This window comes from Pteropus medius, unplaced genomic scaffold, assembly GCF_902729225.1.
Source record: "Pteropus medius unplaced genomic scaffold, Ma_sr-lr_union100, whole genome shotgun sequence".
Taxonomy (NCBI): domain Eukaryota; kingdom Metazoa; phylum Chordata; class Mammalia; order Chiroptera; family Pteropodidae; genus Pteropus; species Pteropus medius.
In genome coordinates, this window is record NW_024340699.1 from 3,033,614 (window position 1) to 3,045,730 (window position 12,117).

General features: G+C 36.9%; 1 protein-coding gene across 2 annotated transcripts in view; it reads right to left on the reverse strand.

Moving 5' to 3' along the window:
* Window positions 1–627: 627 nt before the first annotated feature.
* The window catches only part of GABRB2 (gamma-aminobutyric acid type A receptor subunit beta2), a 208,477-nt gene continuing 196,987 nt past the window's right edge, over window positions 628–12,117 (reverse strand). For both annotated transcript variants that reach the window (XM_039877236.1, XM_039877230.1), the window contains one exon: window positions 628–6,633. In XM_039877236.1, the coding sequence (XP_039733170.1) occupies window positions 6,286–6,633 (348 nt within the window). In that variant the 3' untranslated portion in view covers window positions 628–6,285. The remainder of the gene's footprint in view (window positions 6,634–12,117) is intronic.

The window sequence follows — 12,117 nt, forward strand, 5'->3', positions numbered from 1 at the left end:
AGTATTAAATTTGTAAAGTACTTAGCATAATGTCTTCAGCAGATATATGCTGAATCTCAAAAAAATAAGCACCTCATATTTATCATGTTTTCATAATTGAAGCCAAGTTCTTAATTATCCTCAGTATAAAATATCTAACCTAAGAATATTTAATAATTACCATAAAGTTTTAGATATCATAATTGAATTTGTGATGTATATACTGAAAATTTTAGTAATGATGATAACTAACAACAGCAACAACAATAGTACTCAGTGTTTATATACCACTTACCATGTATCTTGTTCTGTGCTAAGGACTTCTTACAGGTCGTTTCATCTTTATAATAGGCCTTTGAAGGATGTACAATTATATCTTTGCTTTACAGACAAGAAAACCTGGGAGTCAGATGGATTAAGTAGTTGAACAATCAGATATACCTAATATGTGATAAGTCAGAGTTCAAATTCAAGTCTGCCCAACAGCAGGTCCCAAATTCCTATGCATTTGCTTTTTGCAAAAGTCTTCATTCTACAACTTAAGTCATACTAATAGATAAAAAAAATTCTGAACCCAATGAAACCACACGACACATCCTTTTAAGTTTTATTTATATTTCTTAGTTCAAGAATTACACACTAGCCAACATTATTATATATTTACATGCTGAAACTGACTGTAATAAGTAGTTTAATTTCAAGAAAATAATTCTTATGTGCTACTCATTTATAATCCTCATTTGTTACTATCTCATGTATCCCAGAGATTTTAGTAGTCCCATTTTTAGAAAGACATGAAAATAGATGCAATGATATCCACTTGTGTTTTGCATTTTCTATCCATTGGAAAATGTGCATTATGTGCATATTAAGAAAGGCTACAAGGTAATTAGTAAGGCTGATAATCACTACATTGTGAAGAAACTAGAATATCACTTTTTTTAAAAGGACAATTCAGAACTATGCAGGGACAATATTCATAACAAAACTATTTAAATGCCCATGCAAATAAAAATTTTAAAAAATGCTATGGAATTTAAATTATTTGCAACATTGTTTGAATTAATAATGTTAAAAATGACCAAGGCTGTGAACTGAAATTACTGAACTGCAAAAGGAAAGATACAAGCTGATAGAACTGTCAACTTGCTTCAGATGTTGCAAGGACACATACGTGGGTATCAGATTAGTGGACGTGACAAGAGAGAGACATTTGCTTTTGAAAGTTAAAATACACAAAGTTTTCTTTTTCATCATTTTGGATCACATTTATCTTTATCACAAAAGAAATTCTCGAAGCGAATTAAAATATGTCAGAATTTTTTTATATATCTACAGAAATGTTTTCCTTCAATTTCAAATAATACATATTTAAAAGTGCTGCATTTTTTTTTCTTAAATAATTTCTTTAGGGTAGTATCTTAATTAGTATGTTGGCTCTTCACTATTTTTTACAATGTTCCTAGTGTATTTGGAAAATGATTTTTAAACCTTTGGTGTAAAGCGGTATCTTTTTTTTTTTTTTTATTTTCCCTCGTTTTTCTTTTTTTCTTTCCTTTTTTGTTTTTTAATAATTCTGGAGTCTTTGGTTGAAAGGAAGAATACTATCTAAGGATAAAATGCTATAATTTTTAAAAAAAAGGTCTAGTTTGTATTGTGTGTAACAAATTTCTGGAGCAGGTATGAATAATCAGCATTTTTATTTCCTGTAGTGCCATCAGTATAAACTTTTACTCTTTTAAAATTGAGATTTAAATTACAACCTTTGGTTTCTTTAACTCTAACACACACAAAAAAACTCTTTTGAGTTATTAATGATCATGTCTGCTTTTCCCAATTGTCATTTCTAAGGCTATCTCTTGGTTATTACATTCACTACATAAACACTATGTGTTTCCCATAGAGAAAACAAGAGTGGGAGTGAGTGAGTGGGCAAGGGAAAGAGTATGAGTGCTTGAATGTGTGTGAGTGTGTGTGTGTGTGTGTGTGAGAGAGAGAGAGAGAGAGAGAGAGAGAGAGAGAGAGAGAGAGAGAGAGAGAGAGAGAGAGAGAGAAATTGAAACCCTTCTGTCTGGGATCCCAAATCATATATACGAAAGGATGTTTACTCTGTTGGGGCACTGTAATAACTGGACTTAGTAAAAAATAAAGAAAAATTAAGAAAAAAAACTAAACAATTATTTGTATCTACTGACTATTCATTTACAGCATGTTTAAGTATTTACATATTATATTAACACATCAACTTAAGCCATAAACAAAATTCGCACATTGCCTTACCATAAAATACAAATGAGAAGTTAAAAATATTTAAGAAATCTGTTTTAATATTTACACACGCTCAGTGAAAGTGATGGTTGCTCACATTACGTGGACTCTGTACACTTAGCAAAATGGCATGATATCTGCGGTTGAGAGTACTTGCCCTAACCAACATGGTGGGGTTCAGGTTTTTTTTTTCCTTCTCTCAGAAGGATTTTTTTTTTTGTCATTTTCTATTTTCTTAAGACATTTTTATTTTTAAATCACCAATGGACAATGTTATTTGTTTCCTTGAAAAAGAGAGCAAGTAGATAAGCAATCTGAGAACTAGTTAATTTCTGATGTTCTGAGGTACAGTAATATTGTAGTGTCGAACTGTGCAGTGGTTCATAAGAACAGTAGGCATTGATTTGCTGATAGAGAAATGCTCGTACCCTGTATCACTTGTTTCAATACGTTGATTTGTTGGTTGCCAAATGAAAAATACTCATACACTGGTTTAATGAAGGAAATAAAACATATTAGCTTATTCCTTTTGTTTTCCAACATATGAATGCATATATATGTATGTTTACATGATATATATATACACATATATACATGTAGGTTGTTGTAAGACCTGTTGTCTGTTGATTGTTGTTTTGTTGATTGTTTTTGCTGTTGAGTATGAAATTAATCACAAAATGTAACAGTTATCTATAGAAAATGAAAATCGTTTTAGTTGTCAATTTAATGCAGGTCTTGAAAAATAAACATGATTCATTTCCCCATTATGCTTTCCACTCAACTTTGTCTATGTGTTGTGCTTTTTTAAGCTGACAGATTTTTTGTGTTCCTAATGCTAGAATGTAAAGTCTTTTGGTTCATAAACCATTATTATTATTATTATTATTATTATTTTTAACTTAGCACTGCTTTTGAAGAAATGAGAAAAGGTCTAGATGGCACTGCTTAAGTCTTTTCCCGTTAGTAAAGTGCAGTGGAAAGAATTGTAACATTCCCTATGCAAACATGTGATTATGTTGCATGAGTTTTCAATTCTGGAAATGCATTTCAGACCTACTAGCAGTCATGTACAATATATATATATATATACAGATTGAGATCAAAGATTTCATTTAGACTGCATTTTAGAGTCAGAATTTGCCTATGAATTTCACGAAGATGAAAAAACACCTTAATTGCTGGCTATCTGGCTGTTTTATAAAGTATACATATATGTATAAACTGATAGTAAAACCATATTAGAATTGCCAGAACACACTTTTGTGGTCCTCAAATTTAACCACTGGATATCAAGCTGACAGGTCTTCATAGATTTACGAGATCTAGAACCCTTCCCCAACCCTCCCCCAAGTTTGTGAATCCAACTCAACCCCAATAAAAATGTAGTTTAAAAATAAATTCTTTATCTACTGTTACCTCTAGGCAGGATGAGTCAGTTGTTTCTACCTATGTGGTTACTGAATGCCGACATATGGATTTGCTCTAGGGCATCTATCTGTTTCAAGGTCCCATCTTTTCTCCTTTTCATAGTTTCTTCTTATCACTGAGAGCAGAAATGAATCCCTGGTTATATGTTTTTGACACCCATGCTGTAGAGTTTCTTCTTTCCACTTTGATCCAGCTTACTCTGTTGACTTCCCTGGACATCAAATTTTTAAATGACAAAATTGAGGATTTTTATGGCTTTTCCAATAAATGCAAATAAGAGCCCACTTCTAGACTAGGGCTCTGAGTTGTCTCTAGAAAACCTTTTCCAGAATGGCATTTTGGAGTTGTGCACCTGAGTTATTGATATGCTCCTTTCCTGATATCTGCGACTCAACCTTTAACCCCTGGCAAGTGAGGGGCAGGCAGCACTTTTATTAGTGTGATGCCCCAAAATGATTGCCTAAGAGAAAGTGTGTCCCTGGAGAGACTTGAAGAATCTCTGCTTTGAGTTCATGGGCAGAACCCTGGTTGGATTGTGCCAAACAAAAAATCATACTCAGAGGAGTTCACGAGTGTAATAAAAAAATAAGGGCCACAGTTCCCTATGCCAGTGGTGATGGTGGGGGAGCGAAAAATATTACACGGTCTCGAGGCAAATTCAGAAATTTAAGTGCTAAAACTTGTTTCTTGTTCTTGGATACTTGGAATAGAAGGGTGGTGGGACTCCACCATAATCCAAGCTGCTGAATCATTAGGGGAAGAAAACCTAACATTTTACCCAAAGGCAGATACTGGCCTTGGCTACTATGCACAATTAGGAATGTTACTCTGAAAAGTAGTGTTTGTTTTTTAAACAGAAATACCAAATTCATCCTCGAAGGAAAAGATCAACCAAGTCAAACTTTAAGGAAAATTTAGCAATTAACTATTTTCTCCAAGAGAAGCGAAATATGAACCTCACATTGATAGAAATAAAATATATTAGCTTATTCTCCTTCCTGTCCCACATATGAATGCATATGTCCAATTAGCATAGAAACCACAGTGACATAATTTAAAAATTGAATAAAAACGATACATCAGGCCTACCTGATTACTTGTTAGATATTTTTCTACAGTATCAACTGAGGTTCATAACCATCGTGTTAATGTGGCTTTGTTGTTATCCTATTTTCCACTTGTTTTCATATTTTCCTTAATCAGGGAGATTGCAACATATACAATGAAAGCACCCTTTAAAAAAAATCAAACCTAACAAACCCACAAACTAACTCTACTTGTGCACATAATCTTTGAAGTACTGTTTGCTGTGAAAAATACAAAGCTGAACTTCATTGCACACAAGGAGAAGGAGTTCACTCTTCACTCAATCTTTCCAAAGCCTTACTTTGTCTGTCTCTTAAGAATAAAAGAATTTCAGAAGCAAGAAAAGCTGGAAAGGACGATTAATCCTTTAAAGAAACAAGCAAATCCTTATTTTGAAATACCCTATTAAAGTCAGAAATAAACTTATAGGAAAATGTTGCAGAGATAGCTGACATTCTATGAGAAAAGCAACCTGTTTACTGTGCTCTATATTAGTGTATTTAAATAACTCCCAATGAGACTTATGTCTAAGATAATTCTAATTCAGCTAACTTTTCTCTTTTGTGGTTGTATTTTAATTAGATAAAATATACAAACCTCTGTAGGTATGCTGTCAAAAGCTTGTGAGGTTGGAGGAAAAAATCTCTCTTTCTACCTTCTGTCACTGAACACAGTGTATGTAGACCAGATGCTGTGTGGGGCTGATAATGGTCATGATGCTTGCTTGCTTTCATTTTGTTACAACAGTCATTTCTGGATTTTCCACTCTGTTCTGGGTTGTTTACTCTTCTTTTAATCACTTAGGAAATAGTTTTTTAGAAAAATTTCTTTGGCCACCATGCATTATAATGTTTAGAAGTCTCCTGGCCTCTAGATATCAAAATGGAAGATGTCACAGTTGATTCCCTGTGCTCAAGCAATCCGAAACTGGCCAACCTGGTCTCCTGAGTCTCTCTCTTGGCTCCCCATGTCTTGTTTTAACTACATGAGGGCTTTCTAGAATCCAGTGGGAATTATTTTCCCATGGAACCATTATCACCTTAATAAAACAGGCACAGACCATCTTCCACAAGCGTGTTCACCCGGCATTGAAGATAATGTTTCATAAGCACGGTGCCATCTCAATAGCATGCCAACCTTAAGAATGAAGATGGGAGTATCTGGATATGACCACTTCTCAGCAAAATGACTGACAGTGACACCGAGCCTTCTAAGAACATCTTCTAAATAATTTCCCTGTGTAGGCTGCATACTAAGCAGATAAAGTGGAACACTCAGACTCAGTCTTGCCAGCATGTGGACAAATCACTTACATTTTAACTGGAAAACCACAAGGACCTTAGTATATTCATTACTTAGCAGAAGCAACCCAAATGGTATGAAATGGACCACAGGATAGGCCAGCAACTAAGGTATTTTAGCATCACTTTTGTCCTGGATTAATGTGTTTTCCAAGTCCTACGTCAGGCTGTACAACCGGTTTGAGGAGGAATCTAGTCCTTGCTTCTCATGAGAGGCTATGTTTTAGTTCACATAGTAAAGCCAATAGACGATGTTGAAGAAGGAAAAAACCACTGGGAAGAATATGCGGGACCACCGATCTATGGCATTCACATCAGTCAAGTCGGGGATGGTGATTTTCAGTTGGGAGGCACGTCTCCGCAGGCGGCTTTTCTTTTGTGCCACATGTCGTTCCAGAGCATTTCGGCCAAAACTATGCCTGGGCAAGCCGGCTTTCCGATACTGGATGTTGGAGGCATCGTAAGCCAGCATTGTGCTCCTGGGGTCTCCAAGTCCCATCACAGCCTCAGATGTGGCCATTTCATTTTTTATCTCAAGAGTGCTCAGCAAAATGTTCTCATGGGGGTCCATCTGCAAAGGAGAAGAATCAAGTAAGACAGTAAAACAATAAGCCTTAATTGGTGCTTATTATTCAAGGACGCTATGATACATAGTTTAGGTAGTAGAGTTGACCCTTGAACAACATGGGTTTAAACTGGGTGGGTCCACTTATACGTGGACTTTTTTCAATAAATGCCCATACTGTTTTCAATCTGAGGTTAAGAGTCTGTAGATGTGGAAGGCCAACTGCCTGTATCGATCTACACCATTTTATAGAGGGGACTTGAGCATTTGCAGACTTTTGTATTCACAGGGGGTCCTAAAATCAAGCCACTACAGGTACTGAGGGATAACTTAAGTTTTGGGGGGTCAAAAATTAGACAAGGATTTTCAACTGTGTAGGGGCTGGCATTCCTGCCCCCACATTGTTCAAGGGTCAACTTGTATCTATCATAGTGATCAAGAAAACTGGCTTTGTGGTTACATTACTTAAATATGAATTGTGTCTCTACCACTATAAGCTATGTGAGTTTGTTTCTTCATCTATTAAATGGTATAGTAATCTAACCCTAGAAAACTGCTATAATGATGTGATGATATAATATACTGTTGCAAGTATGATCTTCATATTTCTACTTAGGACATGCAGAAAACTAGAAGGCATGATACCCTTTAAACTGTACTAGGTATAAAACAGTATTAGGAGATTAAGTACTGAATTGTGCTCACAATAGTAGCCTAATTAGAGATGAATTCATGATAAAACCAGAACTAAAAATAGCATTTGCTATACATGCCAGAAAAAATTTCGTATAACTTCATTTAACTGATGCTTCTTTATCCCCACAGTTACAAGATGCCATCTTAATTTTGTCCTGTCAATATAAAGAGGGCAAAGGAAGAGTTTTGAACAGCATAAACTGAGGCAACCTGTGACTTGTCAAAATGCAATACAACTCAGAATAATAAAGAACTTGAAAATGACAGCTGGCCAGACTGAGTGGTGAAGCAGTGAGTAAGGAAGGGGCTGACTTGACAAGGAAGGGCAGGAGGCAGGATTTAAGAAGAGAGTCAGCCCAAAGTTGGTTGTACTGAGTTGAATTCTGGGCCCAGGGAGTAGAATTAAGGTGGCCGTGCAGATAGGGTGACCCTTTTCTCTGTTGGATGATTTCTTCTTGGCAAGCTAAAAGTAAAGGATGAATACTGACATCATGATCCCCAAATATTAAATGATTTGCAATTTTTTTTTTTAAGAAGGGAAGATACATGTGTCTCATTTTTAAGATATCTTGACTAGTACAGATAATAACACCTAGCTATGAAATGTTATTATTAATAACAGAATGTATTTATTTTAGTGGAGAATCAGGACACAAATTTTCAGTAAAATTTTTGAAATTATAAAATAAAGGAAAAATGGCCAATGATAGATACTGATGATGTACAAAAAGGATATAACTAAACAACTGGAAGATATAATGCTCTGAACTTCATGAATTATGCAGAAGGCAAAAACAATGTTGCTGAGATTATATACTATAGCTTTAAAATGTGGTTTAATGACCTGCATTATAAATTCAAATCTTAAATCTTTTGAGAAATAGAGGCTATAAAATATGTTGGAACATAATAATTGACCAATTAATCTCTGCCCGCTGATCAGACATTGTGAATATTTGGTTTATGGTAGCATTTTGCTCAGCGGAAACGTTAAACAAATATATTCTTAAGAATAGTTTTATAGGTTGATAAGATTTGGATATAAAACCCAATAAATTGTGAAACAGTTCTGTCAAGGAAGGGCCAGGTAATGGCCTTGATGATGGGTTCAACGGCCCTAGGGAAGGAGAGCAGCATTTAAAGGTGTGTACTGTGTGTCAGTGCTCTGCAGAAACCTTCTCACTGAATGCTCGCGATCGTCTCGGAAATTTTTTCCTAGGTTATAGGAAATTTTTTCCAAATTTCCCAGAGTCACAAAGTTTCTAAATGGTAGAGTTGGAACTCAAACCTTGATCATTAGAGTCCAAAACTTGGGAGACAGGAGTGGGACTTTCCAGCACTCAAGGAGAGAGAAGCTGAAGGAAATGGGCAACCTACTGCCCTTTGTCATTTCAGATAATATGCTTATATTCTGTTCTTCTCTGGGTTGTCAACCGTTATTTTAACTACCTAAGAAATTGCTGTTCAGCACAATTTCTTTGGCCACTATGCATGGTGATGTTCGGGAGATTCGCTTCCTGAAAGGACCAGGGTAGTTGCATTTCTACTGAGCAACTGTAATAAGAACAGTTACGAATCTATACCAGACATGACAGAGGTGAAAACATAAATCAGTAATACTACTAATAAAAATAATAAGAGTCATGGACTATTATTAAGGAAAACTTGTTCTAAGTTTAGAACAAATGATCCTTGGATTATTTGTTCAATTTTCGTGGGTTTCTGTTTCATTATCTATGAAATTCAAAATTGTCAGATGAGATAATTCCTGAAGCTGTATTATTTTATTTTCCTTCACAAATTTAAAAATATTAACGAACAACCCTGTGTGTCTGGCACTGTGCCAAGTATCACAGCTACACTGGTGAGGAAGAAAGCATTGCTGTCGGTCTCCATGGCAGTAATAATCTCCAGAAAGAATTCTGGATTTGGAGTCAAAAGATTGGAGTACTGTTTCTCTCTCTCTCTTTCTTTTTTTGATGGTTTAATCCCTCTGAATCTAGGTTTCTTCAACTGTAAGAATAGGGTTTGGGGAGATTACCTGTGAGATAATATGTGGGAAGAACTTCGGGAGTGAAAGCGGTATGTTAAGTTGATTGTTATGACACGCTATGAACGCAGTAGGGTATATATGGGTTCCAGTGAGGAGGGAAAACACAATAAATAACTATGCCTGAAAAAAAGTAAGTATGCTGCCACTGCGGTGTATCTAGAATAGATAGGGGTGATGAGCTTTCTGTAGGTAAACACTACGGGAGGTTTTTACAGGCTGAAGTGGAAGCATGGTGGTGGTGAATAAGGGGTATTAAACATCTGTATCGATTTATGAAGTGCTACTCCTAGGTGTCTGTCATATGACATTAGAATACTTCACTGCAAAATATGACTGCTCACATAGTTTAATTAAGGCCATTAATAGTCAAGGAATTAACCTAAAAAACAATGTTTTACCAGAAAACTTTTACCCCTAACCATGGAGCTATGGAGTGAAGAGGAATAAAGTACAGTCATTTTCATTTTTATTTATCTCTCAGTTAACAGGCATGGAGGGGGCTCAAGCAGTTTGTAGTTATTAGGCTGCACATCGCCGTTAAGCCTTGAGATACTTGCTCCGATGCCCTATCTTGCTCTTTGAGGAGCCAGTTTTGTCCACCGTTTTCTTATCTCGTCTGTAAAGCCCGTGTTCCATACATGCTGCTTCGCTTGCCTCCTCAGGGATTAGCTGAATCTCTCCCCTGACATCTCACCAGTGTCCATTTACCCCACTTGCTTTGAGATCACCAGTTCTATTTTCTGTTAGAAGTGGGGATGCAAAAGGTGCGGTGTTGAAAAGTTCTGATCCTGGACTCAGACAATCCAGGTTTTGATTCTGAGTTGAACTACTCACTAGCTTTGAGACCTCTGGCAAATCATTCAGACTCTCTGAGTTCAGTTTGCACATATGCAAAATGGAGGAAAAACCAATACCTGCCTCCTAGGGCTGTTTGAGAGAAGAAGACAGTACACAGAAAGCACTTAGCCCAGCTCTGCACGTAGTAAGCACTCAAAAAATCAAAACTGGTCTTGTCATAAAAAGCAATAAATATTCATTAAATAAATTTGATTTTTGTATTGCCATGTTTTTATTGCCATGGACTGTGTAAACAAACCAGGGAATTGAATTCATCATATTATTAAATTTTGCTTTGGTTAGTGGCTTTTGTAAAGTGCCGAGACAATGCTTAGTACATAGTAAACGCTATACGTTTTTGCTATAATACGTAAATAAATCTATTAAATATAATAAATAAGTCTGGAGTTAGTTACTTCTGAATGCTGAGGTGAGACAAGTAGAAGCTGCCTTTCATTTCACAGGTCCATAGAGCCCACCAGCACCCTCCTGACACAGGCCCGAGGCCTGGGTCCAAGAAGCAGATGCCCCCAGTTGCTGCATTTGGTAACTCACTTAACCTCTTTATGAATCATCAATAAGATGAGTTTAATTGGGCAACTTCACCTTTCAGACTGAAGACTGGAACTGCATGGGACTAAGTCTTGAGTTCCTTTCCTGCTCTGAGAGGTAGATAAAATTTCTGGGTTTAAATATGTCATTGATGATGAGGGCTACTGTAAAATTCTGCTACCTGTAGCACTTTCAAGTCACATAGAGGAGTCATGTATGGTTTCACGGTTTATTGGCTCCACCAGTGACAATTTCTGTCTGGGAACCGTCAGCTCCCACTCTTGTTTCTGCGCTTCCAGTGTGGCTGTGAGCCAGTCAGAGCAGTCCTGACATGGGGACTGGTTCCGTCATGGGCATAAGGCCTTTTCAGAGACAAGAGCATGTCACGAGTCTACAGATGGGCACATGGAGTGAAGACGTTCAAACTTTTCCACTGGATCTGCACCTAGAACTCTGTGACCCTGAATCTAGTGAATCTGAGAGGTTTTGACTGCGAAAAGGAGAGCTTCACTTGAAAAGGAGCCAACACAGGGAGAAAGAGAATCCACGACCTGATGACACTGTGTCTTTATCTGGATATGCCTGACTTGCTGATGCTAAACAAGGTAATACATCCCTTCCTTCTCTCTCATTCTTCCTTCCTTCCTTCATCTTTGTCTCTCTTTCTTTTGCTTAAACCAGCATGGATTGGGTTTTCTGTTACATGAGACTGAATCTTAACAGATATAATTCATCTCATTTAAGAGTCTCAGCAACCCTGTACCATAGTCAGGGAAGGAAAGGAATTGAGACATTTCATCTATAATATTAAATTTTCATAACTCAAATTGGAACTAAGAAAGCAGCAGTCACCAAACTTTTTGGCACCAGGGACCGGTGCTCCTATGAGAATCTAACGCCTGATCTGAGGTGGAGCTGAGGCGGTGATGCTGGCGCTGGGGAGCGGCTGCAGATACAGATGAAGCTTTGCTTGCTTGCCCGCTGCTCACCTCCTGCTGTGAAGACCGGTTCCTAACAGGCCCTGGTACCAGTCTGCTGCCCAAGCGTTGAGGACCTCTGGAGTAATAGAATCTTCAGTATGAAGACCAGTGTAGGGTTTGAAACTTCCAGCTGGGACCTAAAGCATCTAGTAGCTGCTAGGTTGTAGTGGCTGGCTGTTCAACTGGCTGCACTTTCCTTTTTCCTCTTATTTTGTTTATTGTTCTTTCCTCTTTAAAGAATGTGAACGGTGTTGGGAACAAAGGTCAAGGGCAAAGGAATAGAGGAGACTAACGGGATTTTTTATATGTGTTTCAAATGGCAAAAGGGGAAAAACTTCAGATAATTTATTATGTTTAGCTCGTAAGAGTAAA